This window comes from Schistocerca cancellata, chromosome 7 (genome assembly GCF_023864275.1).
Source record: "Schistocerca cancellata isolate TAMUIC-IGC-003103 chromosome 7, iqSchCanc2.1, whole genome shotgun sequence".
Taxonomy (NCBI): Eukaryota; Metazoa; Arthropoda; class Insecta; order Orthoptera; family Acrididae; genus Schistocerca; species Schistocerca cancellata.
The window spans coordinates 436,371,494-436,397,447 of NC_064632.1; the positions used below are offsets into that span (position 1 = coordinate 436,371,494).

Here is a 25,954-nt window from a genome sequence, read left to right on the forward strand (position 1 = left end):
TGTAGTAATCTGAGGATACTTGAGCTAAAACCTATACAACTTCACTTTTGTGGTTTTAGCTTCAACTTTTACTACTCCTTTTATATTAGACAAAAAATTACTTTTAAACACTTGAATGTAAGAACTGTTCATTTAAATCAGGATACTCGGTTTTAGAAGCACTTAGGTGAGAACCCTGCATAGGTTCATGGTCAAGATAGAAAATATGGTTCTGGACACGAATTTATGTTTTGTGATTATTATTAAAACAACACACAAATTAACTGGTCCATACCTATATACAATACTGAATGTATGAAGTTAGTGAAGCAGTGGCAGAGATTGATGGCAAGCGATATGGTGGCTAACTGTACTCATGGCTCTTGATGTTAGAATGCTCTATAAAATCTCTTCTTGGCATCAGACTCTCAACATATTAGAGCCATTCCTTTATGTTGAGAATACCAAATAATAGCCAGATCCACATCCAAGGCAAATCCTTCATAAAGCAGCTTCCAACTGCATCTCTTAGCACCATCAAAGTGTACCATGCTACGGCTAGCCACATACTGCTTGCCATTCACACATAGAGGCCACTCAGTTTGACCACCAGAACCACATTTTACATTGCACCATTTGACTTCCATTGCAGGGGAACTTCCCTACAACTTACATGTTAGAAATACAAGTGCCGTAAGCATGAACCAGCTTTCAATAAACATTTTTCTTTTTTTTAACATATGCATATTATCATATATTATAATAATTTATCATTTTAACATATGCATAGTATCATATATTATAATAATTTATCATTTTAACATATCCTTTTGCTTTTTATATATATACATTACAAAATCTAATTTTCTTGCTACAGATCAAGGACTTTAAATAACACAGAATACACATTTCATAATTGCAGATACACAATTACATAATATATACCTACTTCTAATCGATATAAGTGTTACAAGCTGAAGTACATCATCAGCACTAATAACACAAATTGGGAGTGGGGCACACTTCACTTCAGAAGGTTATTAGTGAGTCAGCTAAAGAAACAAGTGATTTCATGAAGAAAAAAAGATGAGACTGGTTTGATGAAAATAATGAAGAAATTATGCACCTGATCAATGCCAAATAGGAAGCCATCTATCCTTTCTTAAAGATCTGTCTTCCAGTGTGAAGAAATCACATTTCAAGGAACTTGACAGGCACAAATTTGGGAAATCAAGAGTAAATGATGACAACAGAAAATTGAAGAACTGTGAAGATTATCTGATGCTCTTGACAAGCAAAACGTCTACATGAGTATAAAGGAGATATAGGGTGCAATTTGGTCCTCATCAGGAACACTGGACACTGCTGACAGTTCCATCAATTTAACTAAGAATGGAAAAATCTTAGAGCACTGGAAGGAACATATCTCTGTGCTTCTAAATCATGTCACTAGTGTTGCTGAGGACTTTCTTTATAATGCCCCTCGGCAACCCACAGCCAAGATGGCACTTCCACCCACATACACAGACTTTACCAAAGCATCAGTCAACTAAGACCAAGAAAGGGATCCTGATAACATGCCTCTTCAACTGAGACAAAATTGAGATATACTCTTAAAGACTAGACTTTTTACACTTGTCCTCTTAATTTGGGAGTAAGAGTAATACACTCATCATTCTCCTCAAGAATGACCATAGTGTTTGTGGTGACTATCATGGTATTTCACTAATGTCAGCTGCAGGTTAAAATTATCATAAGAATTATATTAAATCAGCTTCATATTATTTCACAGAGGATTTTGCATGAATCCCAATGTAGTTTCCAAACCTCCAGAGGCACAACAGATATGATTTTTTGTGCTAAACAACTCCAGGAAAAATGCAGGAAGCAACAGAAGTTTCTATGTGTAGTTACTATGACCTGCAAAAAGCATTTTATTCTGTACTGGATCTGCCATGTGAAAGGTAGTAAAACAATTTGGATGTCCTAAACACTATATGAAACTGGTTTAAGTTCTACGTTATGGCACTTCTGGACTGGGTCTTCATGGTAATTATGCATCAGATTATTTCCAGACACACTAGATTTGAAATAAGGTTGTGTGCTTGCTCCAGCTCTCTTTGCACTGTGGCTAACATGCTGTGTGAACCTTCTGCAAACAATCGGGCATGGAGATTAAATTTTGTTTCAATGGAAATCTCTTGAATCTAGCAAGAGTCTGTTCGCAAAGACGTATGTACCCAAGTTACCTGGCTGACAGACCTACAGTATCTTGATGACACTGCATTTAATGCTGACAGAGTTACAACAGTCAGTCAACTGTTTTGAAATTACATGTGATTGCTCTGGTCTCACCAACAGTGCAGGAGAAACGAAGGTACTAGCACAACCTACCTGAGGATGAAGTTTCCCTTGGTTCAATGTCTCTGTCCTAGGCACAGTACTGGAGCAGACTGAACACTTTCATGTCCTGGTAGCATCTTGTCTAAATGGTGTACCTGTGAGAAAGATGTTGATAAGAGGATTTGAGATGCCCATACAGCATTTGGATGATTAATACACAGAGTCTTCATTAATAAAGACCTAAAGCTGCCTACCAGACTCAAGGTGTACAGAGAACTGTTGTTACTTCTGTGCTTCTGCATGGCTGAGAAACTTGGACACTCCATTACCAAGATATCAAGGAATTCAAGCACTTCCACCAACAAAAAATGAGATACGTCTTGAACATTAAGTTGGAGGACCTTGTAACCCACATTGTGGTTGTTGAGGAAGCTTATTTAAATAGCAGTGAGGCAACCATCATTGCTCATCATCTGAAATGGTTAGTAAATGTTTATCACCTGAGTGATACAAGACTTCCCCAGCAAATCCTTTATGGTGAATTCTGTTGTGGGAACAGACCTCATGAAGCCCCTCTCAAGTGCTTTAAGGACCAGCTACAACACATCATGAAGATGACTAGAATATAGATAAAAACATGGGAAGATTGTGCTGTGGACCGCTTACTGAGGAGGAACACAAGATCTACCACTGTCAGCCTGTTTGAAGGAGAATGCTGAAGATGTGAAGAGGTCAGTCAACAAGCAAGAAAGCTCTGTCAGTTACAACCCTGCCCTCCTGCAACCATTCAATACAATTTGTGTGGATACATGTTTTATGCCAGGATTGGTCTGTCCAGCCACCAGAAACATATCCAGAACAGAAATACTCATTCTATGCAGGAAGAAGCTATGTGGATTTGGAATCAAGTTGCAGCAAACAATGACATGGGGCACTATGATTCTTGTATGCAAAACGACTAACAAGCACACAGATTCACCATAAAATTTTGGCAGTGTATAGGACACATGCAATGCCGCATCCTGCAACAGTGAAATGGTGCCAGCAATTTCATCAGGGCTGCAGATCAGTAAGACAGGCCATTCACATTGACCACAGATGACAGTGTCCAGACAGTTGAGGAACTGATTCACAGCAATTGCAGATTTTCCTGTGATTAGGACGTTCACACAGTGATTCTCAAATGGATACGTGAACAAGCAACATATTTATATCGTTGAGGAACTGAGCAGTTGGTAGAATGTTCTAACCATTGTTTAAGGAAACTTGGTGACTACATTGAAAAATAGTCTTATGTATCTGTGTCATTGTGAATTCTAGTGCAGCATTCAATAAAAGTTACTTGGCTTGCAGTAATAATGTGCAACTTATTTTTTGATGTTCCCTTAAACATAAAAAGTGAGTCCTATTTGCTAGGGTAGACTTTCAGGTAAACTATTTCTTTATGTGAAGTTACCATAAAGGTTACCATTTTAACTTTTATGCTCTAATCATAATAAAATTTAGTGCATCAGAATTTTTTCTATATCAAAATTTTGAGTAAAATGAAACACAATGGGTTTTATTTAGACATTACTGAGTTTCAGAACATCCAAAATATGTAATTCTTACATAAAATAAGAAAATAAATTTAAACATATCTATACAATTTACATCAGGAGTGCTAGAAGCATGTCAGTATATCCACCCAGCAACATCTCTTACTGAATTAAAATTGTATTACTGTACAATGTGCTCGAGTTCGACTAGGCCTTCTTCCTATTCAGATATGACCAATCCCTTTAATGTGCATTTTGCCTGAAGATAATGGGTAAGAAACTCATTGAAACATTGTGACAAAATGATGATGCCACCACTCAGGTGTTCACCCAAGAAGATTGTATCATAAATTGTAATATTTCCATATACTTTAAATTGTTTATGCAATATACACATTAATGAAGCAACTCTTATATAACAGATGTTGTTTGTGTGCTAATGTATTTTTCTTATCATTAAAACTTTTACATAATAATAAATGACATTTAGTGTAGATACATTTATTATTATTATTATTATTATTATTATTGTGGATTATGTTAAATTATCTGTCTTTAAATATTGTTCCAGTTACATTAAAGAACAGATGGTAGAAAGCTTCCTCATCAAATTAGGTTCAGAGAAATAAAGTTCTTTAGTATTAAAAACCAATGATCAAAATCATTGGGTTTTAAGTTATAAATAAAAGCTTTACAAGTGCTAAAAAATTTACGAGCTATTATTTTATTAAAATAAGAGACAAATTATATACACCATATAGCAGAGATGCTGAGTCGCAGATAGGCGCAACAAAAAACTGTTACAAAGTCTTAAATTCCATCTTGGATTTTCCATTGTTAGACAAAATATATTGATGTTTTTGTTGGCTTAATGATCTTTTGATCAAATGGACAGCACCACCTTACTGTGTTTCAACTCCCATTCAAGGAAAAGGTGCACTGTAGCTGTAGAATGTGTTATTGAGGAAATTATTGTATCTTCAAGTAATTTTCATTTACAGAGGGCCCAAACAGCCATGGATCAGCAATAATAACATCACTAAGGTCATTTGATCGAGAGGAAAAGAAAGAATATTTCATACCAATACTGGTGACAGATTCCGGTTACCCACCGCTGACAGGAACAACTACTGTAAGAATTGTTATTGGTGATATCAATGACAATAAAATGAAACCTGGGAGAAAAAATATACAAGTTTACAAATACCAGGTAAGATGCACTACCTTTCTGTAAAATAGTTCTCTCTTCCTCATTAATAATTATGTTAATGACTATTTGGCAGAAAAAAATATTTGTTTAAGTGGTTACATCACTTGCCCACATTGCACATCTGGATTTTTTTCTTAAATTTATTGTATTACCATCACAGTAAATGATTCGTTTTTTTACTTTCGTATTAAGGAAAGTAATGTTATAGTGAAAGAGTGAAATTTTTTATAAACTAATACTGTGTAGCACTAGGAGAAACAACAGTTGTTGGTACCTGATAGAAATATGAGGCAGTTAGTGTCGCTTCGAGCAAAATAAAATTGTAAGCAGCATTTGGTTATTTATTGTGTTAAACTACACCAAGAACAGCTGTGGCTGTCCCAGCCAGTACACACACATCACACATACTCCCCCCTCCCCCCCCTTTCTCTCTCTCTCTAAAATAAACATCATACTATGTAACAAAATACAGGGTGGGCAACAATTAACTTCCTATTAAAAACTATTACAACTTTATTTATACCTAATCAATTTTTGTGAAGCAAAAACAACAAAAACAATCTGTTCATCATAATGGTATAATTATTACTCATTGCTAAAACTCCACATATGCAACGTCATTGTCAGTCTGTTTCCATAAACAGAATGGTATCTTTGGGTCCAACTTCTGCTGGTAGTCCAGCAGTATGTTTTCAAGAACTTGGTAAATTTGCTTTTCCAACTTATCAAGAGATTTTAGTTTTGTGTGATAAACTTCCTGTTTTGTCTACGTCCAGAAGAAGAACTAACAAGTCAGGATTCCTTGCTGGACATTGAAGAGGGGCATGATGTCCCAAGTAGCATCCTGGAAAATTGGTGTTGAGCCACTGAGCCATGCGTGGATAGTCATTGCAAAGTGAGCTGGTGCCCTATCCTGCATGAAGATTAGGTCATTACAATTGTTCCAGGTAGATACAACACTGTGAACATAATCTTCAAGCATATCAAGGTGCCATTCAGCATTCATTTCCAAATAAGATGCAGGCAGTGGCCAAACATTGTCAGTGCAGTACCCAGTATGAACTACAAAAACTCCAAAATTGTCTTTTACTGGGTCAGCATTATTAAAGAACTGTTGGAAATTCACAGTGGGAATAATCTGCTGAACAGGGACACATGATAGCAATTTAGGACAGTGTGGGATCCAGTGGTGGTCATGTTAAAATCATAGCAGCCACAAAGAGGAACTGTTGGTCATGCTGATGCTGCAGTGGTAACATAGGTATTTGGATGACAATGACAAGGACAGGCACACGCCATCACAGACATGTATATTGGCAGGAAATTCCTAACAGAGGGTGCTGGAGCAGCTGATGAAAGTGCACAGAATGACTGAAAGCCTTTCTACATGCAATGAAGCTATTTGTTCATTGTCCAACAGGTGGCATGGCTGTCTCTCTCACTACTGACCACGATATTTGCAAAATTGGCATTGATTTGGTGTGTTTGTGCCTGCACAGGTTCTTCTCAGGCTGGCATAAATAGGGGGTTTTGATCACAGCCTCAGCAGTGTGTTTGCTGCGCCTGAAGATGTCAGTCAGTTGTGCAGATAAAATATTGGGAAATTTCATGATGACATCTGATGTCCCAACCAAGAACCATATATACATAAGTTCTGTTATTTATATGTAAATACACAATTTCTTGTGAATGTGCTATTGTGATCCTTTCCTCTGAACCACTGTCTAAATCAGTTCTAACACAGGTAATTAATGTTCACATGTGTAGCTGTAAATTAAATAGTCCCATGTACATCTTTACTATGCAGATAACTGTGAAGTGCATTGCAGATTTTCTTTTTATGTAGCATATATATTTAAGTTTTCCTGGTTACATTAATGATTGGAGTGTGGAAAGACTAATGCTTGTTTACCTTTGTACCTGCTGTTATCTGCCTAATTTTATCTGCACAATCTCTATGAGATATATACATAAGGTGCCAAAGAAATTTTGTAGTTCCTTTCCTGTACAGTTCTTGACACTTTCTAAGCAGTTTCTCCTGAGATATATAACTCCTGCTTTGAGTGCCAGCCATTTAAGTTTTTCAACATTTCTTTTATATGTTGTTTTAAGCAGTTAATTACCTACATTGATCTGTGTTCAGTTTTGCCAAAAGTTACATCTAATTGTTATTTAAGCCAGGGCTAACTCGTTCACTACTTGTACAGTGTAGTTCTCTTATGAATACAGTGGGAAAAAACGTAGTTACTTGGTGTGCAGACCTCAATAGTTTGGCATGAGATAATGGAAATCAGAAGGTACAACTTATCGAGTGTCTTCTAACACTCAGAGTGTCCACGATAGTGGCAAGTTGCAGTTCCTATGTTGTCAGTCATGCAGTGAGCGGCACATAACTGATTTGAACTAATTGGCAGATATGGGTAACTGACTTGGGACGTGTCAAATATGTTATAGTGAAAGAGATGGTTAGCATTTCTGGTTTATAACACCACAGAATAGTAGCCAAATGATGACCATATTGGATAAAAATCTCCTATTTTTCCTAGATTATGTAAAAAAATTCTTGTGTTACTACACATGTATAGCTCTAGGATATTGACACTAGTCCATCTTCACTCATTTCTGGACAGGATTGTGTTGCAACAAAATTTGGAGCATTGTGTTCCACAAAAAATGAAATACGAGGTGTGTTTTTTAAGTAAGTACCATTTTGAAATTATAAAAGACGTGCTAAGATATCTCAATAATTTTATTTTTACATGAAAGCCTGTACCTTAATCTACTTTTCTACACAATATCCATCAATATTGAGGCACTTGTCATAATGTTGTAAAAGTTTTTGAATACGCTCCTCATAGAAGTCTGCCACCTGACTTGTTAACCACTGCATCACCACTGTTTTGACTTTGTCATGAAGACACTGACTGCCCAGGTGTTTCTTCAAGTGAAGGAACAGATGGTAGTCACTGGGCGCAAGATCAGGACTGTATGGAGGATGATCTAGAGTTTCCCATCAAAAAGATGTGATGAGATCATTGGTCTGATTTGCCACATGTGGACGGGCATTGTCTTGCAGCAAAACGATGCCCTTGCTCAACTTGCCATGTCCTTGTTCTGAATTGAACGGTGCAGATTGTGCAATGTCTTGCAGTAAGCTGCTGCATTGATTGTCTCATTATGAGGCAGAGATCCCACAAGCAATACTCCTTTTCTGTCCCAAAGAACTGTGCACATGATTTTCTGGGCAGAAATTGTTTGCTTAAACTTCACTTTTTGGGGTGAATCTGAATGCCGCCATTCCATGGACTTTTGCTTTGATTCTGGTGTGACATAGGCCACCCATGTTTCATCTTGAAGAAACACCTGGGCGGTCAGCATCTTCAAGACGATCACAAAGTCAAAACAGTCGTGATGCAGTGGTTAACAAGTCAGGCGGCAGACTTCTATGAGGATGGTATTCAGAAACTGGTACAACACTATGACAAGTGCCTCAATATTGACAGAAATTATGTAGAAAAGTAGATTAAGGTACAGGCTTTCATGTAAAAATAAAATTATTGAAATATCTTAGCACGTCTTTTTTTTTTTTAATTTCAAAATGGTACTTACTTAAAAAACACGCCTTGTACTATAGACAGAGATAACTATTTTTGTACAGTGGATATCATTTTGGCACAGGTCCATTTTTGGTTCCAGTGATAAAAATGATACCAAAATTTGAAATTGGTTTTCATTATTATAGCATTTATGGTATGTTAATTTTTTCCTACATTTTGGAAAAGGAAATAAGTGAAGGAAGTGTCAAGATTTTATACTGAAAAGACTTTTGACTAATTTCTTAAGCTTTTCAAATGATGTCTGTATTTATAAGAAACTAATATAAAATACATAAATAAATTTTACTGTTCCTTTACCATTCTGTGTAGTTTAAATAATGCATGAACCTGATCTGACATTAAAGAATGGTGTCTTTGCATTAAGGCATTACTCAAAATGTACATCACTATTCATTTCATATATAATGTAACATAAGAAAAAACTCAGAACAGTAAACTTCATTTCCATTAGTAATACTATTAGGAAGGTTGCTGGACCTGCATGTATATTTTAGTGCGTGTTAATATGTTTCCACACTGATATAAAGGATCAAACTCCAGAAACAGATATTGGAAGGATATATGTTCAAGATCCAGATGACTGGGATTTACCCGACAAGAAATTCTACTGGCTAGCAGATGAACATCATAGATTTAAAGTTAACGAAGCCTCAGGAATGATTACAATGAAATACAACACACCAGAAGGGATGTAAGTTAATTTTCATTAATTAGATCGACATATTTATCAGGCAAATGTTTCAAGTACAGTACATTTCTACATTTCAATTTATCTTTATTTTGTTAAAAGGAGGAACAAATGATTTCAGATACAATTTGGCATTCAGAGTATCTGATCACAGACATTCACAAAACAATGTTTCAGCAACTGTGACTGTTACTGTGAAGCAGATTCCCGTTGATGCCATAATCAGTTGTGGTTCTGTAAGAATTTCACATCTTTCTGATGAAGACTTCATTAAGGAATGGAACAACATGGTAAATAAACTTTTTTCCTCCAATTTATGTTCCATATAAAATTTTGTAGTGCCAAAATTTATACTACTCCTGAAAATTAATTGCAGGAAAGTAAGGCAGAACGATTTAAGCAAGCCTTGTCAGAAGTTCTGAATACTGAAAAGAAAAATCTTGACATATTCAGTGTAAAGCAACATAGAAGAACAATACCTATGTTGGACATCTTCTTTTCTGTAAAAGATTCAAGATATGACAACCCTGAAAAGATAAATGGGCTACTTCAAGTACATAAAGCAGAGGTATTTATTTACTTGCACATTTAATACTTTACTATCACTGACTCTGTACTATTTCTGGATCCAGTTGTCACATCTGTCATTGATTTACTCATATACACTCCCTACAAATCTTACTGCAAGTAATAACCAGTTATTGTGTGGAGTGTTTAAAAGCAGAAATATTATAACAGTTTTAGCTGACGATATGTTGTCAGCAAGCAGTGGCAGAACACATACATAAAAGAAGGTTATAATTAGGGAATCTTTAAGAGCCAGTGACTCTTTCTTCAGGCAGAAGGGTTGAATGGGAAGGAAGAGAATTGATTCAAATGGTTCAAATGGCTCTGAGCACTATGGGACTTAACATATGAGGTCATCAGTCCCCTAGAACATAGAACTACTGAAAACTAACTAACCTAAGGACATCACACACATCCATGCCCGAGGCAGGATTTGAACCTGCGACCGTAGCAGTCACATAATTCCAGACTAAAGCACCTAGAACCACTTGGCCACACTGTCCGACGAAGAGAGATGAAGGAAAAGGGCTGTAGAGGTCTAGGAAAAGGGACAGATTTCAGGAAAGTTGCCCCTAACTGCAGGTCAGAGTAGTCTTACCAGAAGGGATGAGAAGGAAAGACTCATTCCTTCTCATTACATCTGGTAAGACTTTGCTTCTCATCCTATATGGTAAGACTCCCCTGACCTGTTGTTCTGGGTGACTTTCCTGAAATCTACCCATTTTCTTAGACCTTTCCAGTCCTTTTCCTTCACCCCTCTTCCTTCTCCTTCAATTCTTCTGTCTGAAGAAGGAGCCACTGGCTCTGAAAGCTTGCCTAATAGCAACCTTCTTTTATAAATGTGTTCTTCTGTGCTCAGTGAGTAGATTTTTTATCTACCAAGTTTAATTATTTTGTCAAAAATTGATTGTTTTTGTTGTTAGTTTTTTATGATATTTTGTGATATTCATTCAGATATGAGCAGTGTTGCATGATCTGAGGAAGGAGAGAATGAAAGAATGGATATATACTGATGAGCTGTGAATTAGAGACAGTTGTCTTTGGTTCAGCAATCAAAATCTCATTTCGGTCAATGGAAATATTTAAGGTTGCGTGTGAAATAATAGCAGTTCTGTATTGTGCTCCTGATGATTTGTTTGCTATGTATTCATTTTTGGTAATAGAGTGTCTTTGACTGCTTCTGTACATTGAGTATGTGTGTATGTGCTGCTATAAAGTGTGTCTACTGCATTTTCCTTTCTTCAGTGAATATACTGATTCAAGGTAAAGTTTCTTGCTTGCAACCATGCTCTGCTACCACCTTTTTCATCAGCATTAGATTATGACATCTTCAGATTTTTCACTGTCCACTGAGTAGTTTTTGCACTAGGCCAGTTACAACATACCATCTCACTGTAAACCTGTGTGGTTGTTCATGATCATTGCAGCCTAGATGCAAGAATCCACTTCCAAAGTCATTCTGACTCTGAGGTTTCTGTAGTCTTCTGTGGGAACATCAATTTTTTTATTATACACTCATGACAGAATCTTCAAGCAGTTGTGTAAACATGAGAGCTTTTTATTTGCTTCCACTTCAACTGTTCATAAGATCTTCTGCACATCAGTTTGAGTAATAACTATAAACATTCATACAGTACAACTAGGATATAACCAACTGTTTTGACTTGAGTGAATCTACACATTCTACAACAAGATTACCCTCTAGTGATAAAATAAAACACTTTATTCTGATGACACATAAAATGACAGGATTCACAGAACTAAATTGTTGGAAATAAAAAGAAATTAAATCTGTTACCACAAAAATAATAATCTTCTCGATCTGAATTTAGGTAAGGAATAATGGTCTGTGATGTGAGTAGTCCATTGGCAGAGAACAAAAACACTTGAAGTTTTTAAATAAGTCTGATCAGATGCCAATCACTGCTGACAATTAATTGAAACAGTTCTACATCAGGTCAGGTGCCTATCACAGATGATAATTAACTGATCATGATATTCAAGTTTCTACCAGTCCTAGAGCAAAGAGTCCAAGTGAGGCCAAGGCTGGAAGAGGTGAGGGCTCTGGCTGCAACAGCTGATTACTTGTGATGGGCTGATGTGCTGAACTTCTTGGCAGTGTGGTTGGAACAGCCTTCTTTGTGGCTGTATGGCCACTTATATACAGCTTAGATGGAATGCTATTTTCTCCATGTACTTCTGTGCAAGTGACCAGCAGAAGTGGGTAGTACCAATGGTGATACCAGATCGACCTGTGGTGAGTCAGGTGACACCCATTTGAATGGTGTCTGCTGTAGTTCCACCAAAAAACAAACAAATGTGTTATGGTCAGCCAAGATGTGCAGTCCTGCTGTGGTAGATTTGTTGGCAGGGGCTGGAGCTTCGACAATCCACTGGTCACCTTGTATTTCTGGTAGACAGTACCACCCAATACAGCACCACTGTCATCCAATTATAATGCTAAGCTTAAGCTGAGAATAATATGAATCACCATTACCTGCTTTGCCTGTCTCTGTACAAGCTCAAAGACAGACAATAGTTTGTCACCACTCATCAGTTATATAATGCACAATTACATTTAAAGTTCATAAATTTAGACAATATTATGTCAAAAATGGATGACAGACACACACACACACACACACACACACACACACACACACACACGTATCACATGAAAAATTGAGGAGCGACCAGCACCAGCCACAGGGGGTCAAAAATTTAGGGTATGGTTTTAACATAAGCCAAAACCAGTCAATAAACAAATATTATTGCACTCTCTACTGTTGATTTTAACCTAAGTACATTTGAAGAATGGCAAGAACCCAAGCCATTTCTTAACTGTTCGTTATGGAAGATAGCAATTCCCAACAGGACTTAAAATAACTGTGCTTCAAGGGATATAAATCTCACAATGTGTTTGAACACTCAAAGCTTAAGTAAATGCCTCCTGGACTGTTTACACATATTGCATGTGGGTAAGTGGTGAGAAAAGTAAATAAGACAATTCTGTTTTACACTAGAAAACAGTTTATGGAGTGAGCATATTCTTAGATGATCAGCAGTTAATTAGGATGGATTGAGACCTTTTGAAGATTTACTGCCATCTCTCATAGGTGAATGACTTGTGGTCCCAAGTCAACAAATATTAATAAACTGATAATTGAGACTTACCCAACAAAAGCGCTGGCAGGTCGATAGACACACAAATAAACACAAACATACACACAAAACATTCCCTCGTGGAATGTTTCCCTCTATTATAAACTGATAATTGTTTACACTGCCTGCTTCATCCTCTCTACTGTTGCTAAGGTTGTACCAACTGCTCAAGTTCTGGAAGTCACAAAGTTTCTAGTGAAAAACATAATTTTAAAGCATGGAGCATTATGAAGATATATGGCATCATGAAACATTTGAATAAGATATCCATAGATCTACTGTAAGTGTACATTGACACAAAAATGGAAACAGGATTATAATATTCCCTATCATGACATTCATATACAATACAGCATAACAAGACACTACAGGTTTCGTGCCATTTTCCCTGATCCACACTCAAGAGACTGAAACAACAATGGATGCTTTGCTGATGCTTATGAAAATTAAATCAACTGAAAAAGCAAGACATCTGGCACATATATGGACTATGGACATGTGAATATTAGATTGCCAAGAACTGGTCTGTAAGCTACAACCAACATGACCTAAGTATGTATTTGTAAGATAAAGTTGAATGTCAAGCTAACAGAAAAATTATTAAAGCACTACTTTTACCACTAACAAATCCCATATGACTTGCCAGTAGTGCCTACAAAGTTAAAAATGATATCCTACAATGAGAAGACAAAACAGCAGAATTATTGTCCATGTCCCCCGTATAAAGCCTGTCCTGAGATGAAGATGATGATGATGGGGCCTATAATGCAATGAATATGAAGACTAAATGCAGTCTCAATTCCTGAACAGAAACAAAACCATTTGAACATTTCACTGAACATTAGGATGTGACAAAACAACCAGAATGCGACATGCAGGTCAGTAGTTTCAGTTCTACCACATGACATTATTTCTCATTTAACATGTATGATTTGTGGGTAACATATATCAGTATTAGCTCCATTTCCAAATTGAGACTGCTATATACTAAAACAAATATGCAATTAGAAAAAGCATGTACAAAAAAACCTCAAAACTGTACACTTGAAATGGGTTTGTGGTTAGTAAGAAATGGCAGCAGATTTAAAGAAATCTTGAAAAATCTGAGAAACTCTTATTCTACAGGCTATAAATTCCTATTAATTGATCCAGTGACAAACGGAAGGAAAGAGGAGAACTGAAAATACTTACAAAACAAGAAGATTGGTGCAAAGAATCAATCACACATCACTGTGGTGCTTGGTTAAAAGAATAGGCTATGTACAACTCATGAAACAAATTAAATATAACATTATGCCAGATAAAATGCTACTTCCTGGCATGTTATTCACCAGTAATGAAGACATTATGGTTGATCTACAAAAGGGAATAGATGAGCAAACAGTACATTTTATTATACAGTATGATGGCATTAATCAGACTATCTATTTCACCAGGTGGGTCATTTTCTGTTTCTTTGCTATGAAAGCACAACATAGCAGGAGGGAGCCTGCCCTTAAGATTATTTGGCTCCTCAGCCAATTTGACATGCACTTTTTGCTTCTTTTTCACATAATTTTTTAACCCAAGTCTACATTTTAGTCAAAGTATTCATTTAGCTCACTATTGGTGTCTGCCTTCTCTCTCTTTCTCTGTGTCTACATCTCTCCCTCTCCTTCTCTCCTACTGTTTGCTGCATTTAAAGAGGGGAATGACAGCAATTCAGGCACAATGTAAAGTCACTTCTGTCAATTGCTTTAATAATGAAAACATCTTTAGCACAGTAATTAACAGAAATATTTTCATCACTATGCAAAGCTATTATTAATTTGTTGTAATATTTGAATTAATATTCTGTTTTGTAATAATTCTGAGGTCATTTGACATATTTTTCAGATAGAAAGGACAACTGATCTCAACTTGGTTGTGGCTGGAATACACTACTGCTTTATTGATAAAATAAAATGCCAAGGACCATGCATCGATAGATACAGGATAAACAGCCAACCAATCTTAGTAGATGCAAACATGACCTCTTTAGTAGGAATTTCAGTAAATATTACACCAGAATGTGACTCATCTGTACAAAACTTAGCTACAATTGATAGATGTCATGAGAATTATTGTTACAATGGTGGCCAGTGTTTTCAGAAAGGAAAATTTATTAGGTAAATGTTATGAATTAATCTGTGTAGAAGACATTACTTCTAATATTTTTATGTTTTGTTTCTCCTTTTATTCTCAATTTTGCTATATTACATTTCATTATAACCCCCACATTTGAATCACCACAATTGATTATCAGCAAGGGGAGGTGTGGTGATGGCATAAGTCACTAAATGAAGGCCTGTGACACTGTTGACATTGATCTGTTTGTCTGATAAAGATGTAAAGTTTAGTGGTCCCATTTATGTTATTCAAGATAAGTAGGTTGCATGACACTTTTGGTTTCACTTTCTTCTTTCCCTTCCACTGTCAGTGCAGCAATACATTTCTCTAGGGTTACCAGACACTCTGTTATTAATGGACTTTTCAATTTTTTCACTCAAATTTTCTCCCTTAATTTACTTTTCACCTGGAATAAATAATTCTCCATTTTTATATTACAGGCTATTATGAATTACAATTTATGGAATACATGTAAACTTAAAACCCATCACATTCAAAAATTACTTTGTTACCCTTTCTTCACTTATGTTAAATTTAATGAGTGCTCGCAACAGTAGAGCTTCTAAACCAAAGTGACAACCAATAATAGTAATTTACACTGCTTTCTGTAGTGTTTCTAGTCTGATTCAAGCATGTTTTAGTGTGTGTCCTTAAACTGTTAGTCCTCAGTAGAAAATTAGTTTCAAATTAAAAATGTTTGGTGGTGAAGAAGTTCCATCAAAGATTCCTCCAGGAAATAGTGATATTTTTATTATAAGGTACCAGAGGTTCAGCAAAATAAATTAGAATAAATCTGAATCTGATTGAGTAGCCCTTCAGAATGATAAAGATATACTTTTCAACAATGGAAAATCCAGGATGGAATGTAACAATATTATGAAAAGAATAATTGCTACTCACCATGTAGTGGAGATGCTGAGTCACAGATAGGCACAACAAAAGACTGTCAGAAAGTAAGTTTTCGGCCAACAAGGCCTTTTTTGGTGTGTGTGTGTGTGTGTGTGTGTGTGTGTGTGTGTGTGTGTGTGTGTGTGTGTGAGTGTGTGTGTGTGAGAGAGAGAGAGAGAGAGAGAGAGAGAGAGAGAGAGAGCTTATTTTTTGGCATTTGGCCTATTTACGACTCAGCATTCCCACTATATGGTGAGTAGCAACTATCCTTTTCACAATACAGAAAGATGTACTTTTTATGTTCTTCCTCACTATTAATATTTTGTGCACTCTATTAAATATATGGAAGGGCTATGTTATTTTTGTGTGGTAAGTATGTGTATTTCAGTGTTCAAAATATTGTTGTAAAAAGGTAATGAGTTGACACTTTGTTTCTTATTTTATGAAATCTGGCAATCTCGCCATTACACATGCACTAATCACAGAAACCTATGCCAAAAAATCACACTTAAGACACAACACTCAAACATTACAAAATACTGATGTCCAGCAGGTATGAATAAAGAAAGAATTTCCACTTTAAGCAGCTGAATGCAGAGAGGCCATCCCAGGCAGCAATCCCACACAAAATTTACATTTGATCAATGGAAGAAGCTAAGGGAGCAACAGACTATATAATTTAGGCAATGAGTTTTTGTCAAGCAGATAAATAAGACTGAAATAATTGCTATGCTTTTTTACAATGTCCTTCAGACATGGTAGCCTACTGCTGCAGCCTGACTGTGTGTGTGTGTGTGTGTGTGTGTGTGTGTGTGTGTGTGCATTATTTTGCTAGTTTCTCGCCTCCAAGGAAGGGAATTTCCCAAAAGTGTAATGATGATTTTGAACTTGTTTATGCACCTGTTGACCACTCATGTTAACAACACAGTGAGTGAGTGCCTATCTTTAGCTCTACTGTTGTTTGTTATCCAAGCTGGACCACAAGTTCCCTATTAAAATTTCCACAGGAAACTCCAATGTTAGGTGCGTTTGCATTCCGGGTGGAGTCATTCCTGATGTGGAAAGGGTCCTTCCGGATGCCATGAAGAGCACAGGGTGCAGCCAGCTGCAGGTGGTGGCACATGTTGGCACTAATGACATGTGTCGCTTTGGATCTGAGGAAATTCTCTCTGGATTCCAGTGGCTATCTGATTTGGTGAAGGCTGCCAGTCTTGCTTACGAGATGAAGGCAGAGCTCACCATCTGCAGCATCGTTGACAGAAGGGTATGAATCAGAGACTCAGACGGTTTTGCGACTGTGTTGGCTGCAGATTCCTTGACTTGCGCCATAGGGTGGTGGGGTTTCGGGTTCCGCTGAATAGGTCAGGAGTTCACTACACTCAGCTGGTGGCTACACGGGTAGCGGAGGCTGTGTGGCATGGACTGGGCGGTTTTTTAGGTTAGAAGGCCTCGGGAAAGTATGGGGTGGGCTGCAATCTCAAAGGGTGCATGGCAAATACAGGACGTGCTTGGATCAAGGAACAGTCGGAATTGTAGTTGTAAATTGTTGTAGTTGTGCTGGGAAAGTCCCCGAGTTTCAAGTGCTAATAGAAAGCACAGAAGCTGAAATCGTTATAGGTACAGAAAGCTGGCTAAAGCCTGAAATAAGTTCTGCAGAAATTTTCACGAAGTCTCAGACAGTGTTCAGGAAAGATAGATTAGGCAGAATTGGTGGTAGAGTGTTTGTGTCTGTCAGTAGTGGTTTATCTTGTAGTGAAGTCGAAGTAGATACTCCGTGTGAATTGGTATGGGTGGAGGTTATACTTAACAGCCGAACTAAGTTAATAATTGGCTCCTTCTACCGACCTCCAGACTCCGATGATATAGTTGCGGAACAGTTCAGAGAAAATTTGAATCTCATAACAAATAAATACCCCACTCATACGGTTATAGCTGGTGGGGACTTCAACCTTCCCTCGATATGTTGGCAAAAATACTTGTTCAAAACCAGTGGTAGGCAGAAAACATCTTCCGAGATTGTCCTAAATGCTTTCTCCAAAAATTATTTTGAGCAGTTAGTCCACAAACCCATGCGAATTGTAAATGGTTGCGAAAACACACTTGATCTCTTAGCCACAAACAATCCAGAGCTGATAGAGAGCATCATGACTGACACAGGGATTAGTGATCACAAGGTTGTTGTTGCTAGGCTCAATACCGTTTCTTCTAAATCCACCAGAAACAAGCGCAAAATAATTTTATTTAAAAAAGTGGATAAAGTGTCACTAGAAGCCTTCCTAAGAGACAATCTCCATTTCTTCTGAACTGACTTTGCAAATGTAGACGAGATGTGGCTCAAATTAAAAGATATAGTAGCAACAGCAATTGAGAGATTCATACCTCATAAATTGGTAAGAGATGGAACTGATCCCCCGTGGTGCACAAAACAGGTCCGAACTCTGTTGCAGAGGCAATGGAAAAAGTATGTGAAGTTCAGAAGAACGCGAAATCCCGAAGATTGGCTAAAATTTACAGACACACGAAATTTGGCATGGACTTCAATGCGAGATGCCTTTAATAGGTTCCACAACAAAAAATTGTCTCGAAATTTGGTAGAAAATCCGAAGAAATTCTGGTCGAATGTAAAGTAAACAAGTGGCAAGATGCAGTCAATACCTTCGCTGCGCAGTGCCGATGGTACTGTTATCAACGACTGTGCAGCTAAAGCGGAGTTATTGAACTCAGTATTCCGAAATTCCTTCACCAGGGAAGATGAATGGAATATTCCAGAATTTGAAACACGAACTGCTGCTAGCTAGCATGAGTTTCTTAGAAGTAGATACCTTAGGGGTTGCGAAGCAATTCAAATCGCTTGATACGGGCAAGTCTTCAGGTCCAGATTGTATACCGATTAGGTTTCTTTCAGATTACGCTGATACAATAGCTCCCTACTTAGCACTCATATACAACCGCTCGCTCACCGATACATCTGTACCTACAGACTGGAAAATTGCGCAGGTCGCACCAGTATTTAAGAAGGGTAGTAGGAGTAATCCATCTAACTACAGACCTATATCATTGACGTCGGTTTGCAGTAGGGTTTTGGAGCATATACTGTATTCAAACATTATGAATCACCTCGAAGGGAACGATCTATTGATACGTAATCAGCATGGTTTCAGAAAACATCATTCTTGTGCAACGCAGCTAGCTCTTTATTCGCATGAAGTAATGGCCGTTATCGACAGGGGATCTCAAGTTGATTCCGTATTTCTAGATTTCCGGAAAGCTTTTGACACCGTTCCTCACAAGGGACTTCCAATCAAGCTGCGGGCCTATGGGGTATCGTCTCAGTTGTGCGACTGGATTCGTGATTTCCTGTCAGGAAGGTCACAGTTCGTAGTAATAGACGGCATATCATCGAGTAAAACTGAAGTGATATCAGGTGTTCCTCAGGGAAGCGTCCTGGGACCTCTGCTGTTCCTGATCTATATAAATGATCTGGGTGACAATCTGAGAAGTTCTCTTAAGTTGTTTGCAGATGATGCTGTAATTTACCGTCTAGTAAGGTCATCCGAAGACCAGTATCAGTTGCAAAGCGATTTAGAAAAGATTGCTGTATGGTGTGGCAGGTGGCAGTTGACGCTAAATAACGAAAAGTGTGAGGTGATCAACATGAGTTCCAAAAGAAATCCGTTGGAATTCGATTACTCAATAAATAGTACAATTCTCAAGGCTGTCAAATCAACTAAGTACCTGGGTGTTAAAATTACGAACAACTTCAGTTGGAAAGACCACATAGATAATATTGTGGGGAAGGCGAGCCAAACGTTGCGTTTCATTGGCAGGACACTTAGAAGATGCAACAAGTTCACTAAAGAGACAGCTTACACTACACTTGTTCGTCCTCTGTTAGAATATTGCTGTGCGGTGTGGGATCCTTACCAGGTGGGATTGACGGAGGACATCGAAAGGGTGCAAAAAAGGGCAGCTCGTTTTGTATTATCACATAGTAGGGGAGAGAATGTGGCAGATATGATATGCGAATTGGGATGGAAGTCATTACAGCAAAGACGTTTTTCGTCGCAGCGAGATCTATTTACGAAATTTCAGTCACCAACTTTCTATTTTGTTGAGCCCAACCTACATAGGTAGGAATGATCATCAAAATAAAATAAGAGAAATCAGAGCTCGAACAGAAAGGTTTAGGTGTTCATTTTTCCCGTGCGCTGTTCGGGAGTGGAATGGTAGAGAGATAGTATGATTGTGGTTCTATAAAATAAATAAAATAAAAATATTATTTAAATATTAATTATTCTATCTGTATGATGGTGATTGTAATTGTAATTGATATTTGCTTATCTGGAACGTGGACGTTTAATTATTCGGTATCAGACGCTTGACAATGGCTTTTTCGTAAAGGCAATGTTACTCGTAGTTGACCGTGAAATAAAACTGAAATAATCGGACTTCGTAATTAAATCGTTTCCAAAGACTGCTGCGGTAGGTGCGGACTCATAATCTAAATCTCAATATTACAATAATTTGCCAGCCATGCCAAAACGTCGTACAGAGGTGATTGTCTACTAAACATAAAAAAGTTACACAGTTAGTTAAATCAGATATATTCAATGAATAAACCTACAGTTCATAATCCTACTTACTTTTATAAATATAAATTCTTTACAGAATCGAGTGCCTAGTCTGGTTGCAACTCGCAGTATTCTTCTATAACATGAAATATGGCGGTGTGCCAGACAATAGAATAAAATACGTGCTTCTCGCACCACTCCTACCAGAGCTCTCTCTTTCTTAATCAAACATAAGAGTAACGTAATTGTGCTTTTGTTTTATCAGCCACACAGCGCTGCAGTTGTGTGCCATAGGCTTTATTTATTTGTCACTGATTATTTATTTAATTAATATTTCGCGTTTCCGAGGAAACTCACGCTCGGCATGCAAATGTGCCTTTATATTGCCCCCTGAATTGCGAGGCGAAAGGACACACCTGCAGGCGAGCAATTCACCTAAAGGCACAAGAAAATCTAAGTTATCTACAACTATTTACATGACCTACATTATACACATTATACACATTATATACAAAATTTGAATGACGCGGGTGCGCCGTAAAAGTTCTTATGTTGGCAGATAGAGTGCGCGCATGCGCAGAAGCGTCTGTGTGACTCCGGCACTGCCGTTATATCGTACAGTTAGATCACGCGGCACAGTATTGCAGTTCATATTGTTCGTGTGCGCGCGTTTCTCAGTCGTTGCACAAAGAAAATATTCAACCAAGATTACATATGAAGACTACATTCTATGACAGGTAACTTAGTTTTAAATTTACAATATTTGTTATAACACAATACAACTTAGATTGTTGAATGTTCTTAGTTACATAGTATTGTTTTGAAATACTTCAAAGAAAAATGTCCGTATGTTTCAGGTGCGTTGACCTATACACATCGTGTCGTTATTACTGTTCATATTCATCTGCTGCACAATAATTTTTTTTTTAAAGGTTAGTATCGTAGTGGTAAAGTCTTTTTTTTGATCACAGTAACATCGTTGTATAACAACGTGATTAATACATAAGCATGTCCATTTCCCATTTTCATTATAGTCGTTGTGATGCAGTTCGTTGTGACTAAAAGCACTGCTTATTACAGATCAGACGTGACCCGTCGAGTAATTGGTCCACGTGCAGTTCGTTTTTTTACATTCCGTGGAAGCTTGGTTGCAGAACCTCGGACGGCACATAGCTGGCGTCGATCCTTGGACAGTCCAGGTAAGAGTGTCCGTCACATTTCGAGAACATTTCATTCCCTGAAGTTCCAACCAAAATTCTTCCACCCGTCGTGTTGTTTTCTGGACAGGCACTTTGTGTCCATTTAATCCAGTTAACATCTTGAAGTTAGGTACTGTAGTAATGTCACTAAACGATGCACGAATTATGCCCTTCACATTTTCAGTTTTTTGCTGAATATAGCTCACCTAAACGTTCGTAGTTATTAATCAAAGAAATCGTTCATTGCGTTTACATAGATACGCTGCATAATGAATGGCATTAACCGTTTCTTTCACATAGGTTTCTGCGTAGTTGCAGAGTTAGTAATGTTCGTTAATGTCCGTGAACAGAGGTTCACTATGCAATGTCTTTTTGGCTCTCGTTTTGTTCAAATTTTTTACATAGTAACAGTTACATGATACATCAGTTAAAAAAAATAAGTAATTATACATACACACGTCACATATTTTCTTAGCATAAACATAATATAGTTGCACATAAACATGTTTACATCATCATTACATAGCTATAGGTTATTACATTGTGTCACGTTTGATTACATGAATTGTTGATATTTACATCCTCTTTAGCGGTTTTGCTGGGATATTATGGATGTTTTTTGTGATGTCATCTGAAATTAAGATAGGTTAGACACAACATTCATTACATCAGTAGGCAAGACCAGGCGTTTTCACTACTCAATAAATATTCAAAATAGTAAGAGAGAGAAAATGTTCGATTCCTCGCGTTTTGTGCATGTGTGTAGAGTGTCTGTGTGGCCTTGACTACTGATAGATGCTTTTCGTGTTGAGAGATGTGCGTCTAATCTATTTCTCAAAGTAAAAGATCGCTTCACAGATGACGTCTGTCGGTTCATCAGGTGTCATACCAAGTCAGTGGTACCTACAATAACAAATGTTCCATGAAAAATTAATATATCATTCACTGCTACGTAATCATAAATTTCATTTTGATATTCCGTCTTCCAGGTGGTGGCGCGCGCTGAAAGAAGATTTCTTCTGCCTTCAACTGCGACTCTGGAACCGCTGAAATGAAAATTTCTACACTACTTATTATCTGTGTTGTAACAACAGAGTTTTTCGAGTTGCTTAGCAATATTTTGATGGGTATGACTTTGACATTATTCAGCATGAAATGCTCTAAGATCTCGGTGTGCATATTTTTCTAAAATTCTTTGAAGTGTGTCAACGTGTTCCTTCCAAGACTGTGTAGCTATCAGTATATCATCTACATAGTGTGTGACTGTCTCAACTAAATCGTCGCCCAGCACGGTATCCAGGGCTGTAATGAATACCCCAGAGCTGACATTCAGTCCGAAGGGTAGAACACAAAACTGATAGGTTCGCCCCCCGAACATAAATGCAGTATATTTCCGTGAATCAGGAGTGATACCCACCTGCCAAAACGAATTAGCGAGATCTATTGTGGAAAAATATTTTGCATCTAGAAATTTCTGTAATTGCTCTTCTAAATTTTCGGGTTTTGTGTGAACCGGTAAAATTATTTCATTAATTGCTCGAGCGTCTAACACTAACCTAATGCTTCCATTTGATTTTTTGACAACAAGTAGAGGACTACAATAAGGTGAGGTGGATGGTTCAATGACCTTCCAGTCTAACATTTGTTTTAATTCTTGCCACACAGCAGGTCGTTGAGATAACGGTACGTTATATGTCTTTTGGTAGAAGATCTTGTGAGGCTTAACTTCAATCTTGTACACATACGTGTTGATAACACCTAATCGTTTGGTAAAAACTTGTAAATATTTGGATAACACTTCCTGTAGTTTTATACGTTCATGTACACTGAGAGCTGTAGCTTCACTTATCTTATGATCAAGCAATGTTTTCAAGTCCAATAGCTCTGTGTCAGATGAGTGTGTTTGCATATCTTGAATTTCATTGTCAAGTACTAACTGAACCTTGTACCCTGTACAGTGTTTGTCATGCTTTAGAGTTCTCCTGTCCAAATCAATAATAATTACACTGCCTTTATCATTTAAAATACATTTACCTTTGGAGAAGTCTATAATAGAGTCCTTCTCGCTCATAATATCTATTCCTAATATGCAATTTGTCACAAGGTTTTGTACAACCAGGAATGGCCATTGTACGGTTCCGTTACCTATTTTAACGTTTACAAAAACTTGCTTCGTAACCCTACATGACTTATTACCTAGTGCAGTAGTTATTTTACAGTTTTGGGCAGGAAACTCAGGCACAGGTTCCAATTCACACATTTTTTTATAGAAATTAAAAGACAAAACGCTCACAGCTGCACCTGTATCTAGGATAATAGTAGTTGGAATCCCACCTACTACACCAGTAGTAGATGCTAAAACAATTTCATTTGTGTTTGAACGACATTGTGTACTGTCTTGTAAAAGTTCATCTGATATATTCTCATTGTGGTTGTATCTTATAAATAAAACAGGTAATTTTTGTTTAGAATTATTTGGCATATCATTATTCTGTTGTTCAAGTGTGGTGTCAAATAACTGATTAACATTGAAGTCGCCCGCCAAGAATTCTTCAGCCACAACCTGGGGCATAGAAGTGACTGTTTCTAGTTTGTTGGATTAGCATTTGTACTAGGTACTGACACAGATTGAGGTTGTGCATCAGGTGTCATTTCTATTATATTCACATTCGGATATTGCCTATTATGATCTCCAAACTTTTGCGGTTGTTGTTGCTGTTGCGCATTATAACTTACCTGTCGGTCGTAAGGTATGCTCCAATTTTGTCCTGGTGGCTGCTGTGGTAAAGCAGAGTTTGAATGAAAGTACTGATCGTTACGAGTCCAACCTTGATGCTGTCTTGGCTCATAGTTATTATTATTTCTATTTCTGTTTGTGTTTTTGTTGTTGCCTTTGTATCCGTTGTTACCGTTGTAGTTATTACCGCGGTGCCTTTTGTATGGATTGCCGCATGAAGTGTTATTACTGTTGTAACTATTGTTTGTATTGGAATACGCGTGTTGATTTTGATTTTCGTATTGAAACGGCATGTGAGTTTGCTGTTTTTGCTGTACCGCGTATCCAACTGTGGGCGCGCCAGAATTGAGTTGGCAAGCCTGCATGTTTTGCATACCACTAGTGTAAACATTGTGGCTGCTGTTTTGCCGCGCGAAGCGCTGATCTTCAAGTAACATGTCAACTGAATCTAAGGCTGTTAAAAAATAATCTGAATCGTCATCCGGGATATGTAGGAGTTTTTCTTTAATGTTGAAAGGCAATTTGGCCTTCAACGCACGGAGTATATCACGCGTTGCGACTGGTTCGTCTAAAAAGTGTCCCATGTTCAAGTATTTTTCAAAATATCTGCGTAAGTTGCCATTTTTACTGTTAAAAGTTTCAGGTTCTAAAATTTGTCTTCTGAGTCGCTCCTGGACGGATTGCGACCAGAATTTGTTCAGAAAAGCACGCTCAAACTCACTGTACGTGGTACATACGTCAGCTTGACTGTATGCCCAGACAGCTGCATCGCCTTGGATGTAACCGACAATATATGAAATCTTTTTCCGGTCACTCCAAGTGCGTGGAAATGCATTACTAAAAGATTTAAGAAAAATCACCAGATGAATGGTTCGTTTTTCTGGGATAAAAATCTGAAATTGCCTGTGTTTCATTAAGCTTTCTTCTTCCTTCGCATTGTGATATGGATTCATTCCACTGTAATTACTGGTATGTTCAGCTGGCAAGTAATTACGATAATGTTGCTGTGGTTTACCATGATAATAGCTTGTGTTTGTGTTTGCACATCATGGTATGTGTTGTAGTCGTGGTGTGTTTTGTTCTTGTGTGTTTGTCGTGTGCGGTATGTGTGTGTCATACTCGAATGTATATTGGTTCCTGAACTGTGCATTTTGACTGATATTTTCGTTACATTCAGACTGTGGTCGATCGGTGAATTGTCTCATGGGTGCAGTGACGGATTGTACTGCGTCACTGATCAGCTGTTTGTTATTAGTAATGTATTGCGCTACGGAGTCGCGCACAATTGTTGGTAAATTTTCACGTAA

General features: G+C 37.5%; 1 protein-coding gene across 1 annotated transcript in view; it reads left to right on the top strand.

The window, feature by feature from the left end:
* The window catches only part of LOC126092814 (neural-cadherin-like), a gene marked incomplete at its 3' end in the record, with an annotated part of 240,430 nt that overhangs the window by 165,780 nt on the left and 48,696 nt on the right, over window positions 1–25,954 (top strand). The window contains exons 11-14 of the mRNA XM_049908543.1: window positions 4,862–5,070; window positions 9,215–9,378; window positions 9,497–9,672; window positions 9,744–9,943. Coding sequence (XP_049764500.1) covers window positions 4,862–5,070; window positions 9,215–9,378; window positions 9,497–9,672; window positions 9,744–9,943 — 749 coding nt within the window. The remainder of the gene's footprint in view (window positions 1–4,861; window positions 5,071–9,214; window positions 9,379–9,496; window positions 9,673–9,743; window positions 9,944–25,954) is intronic.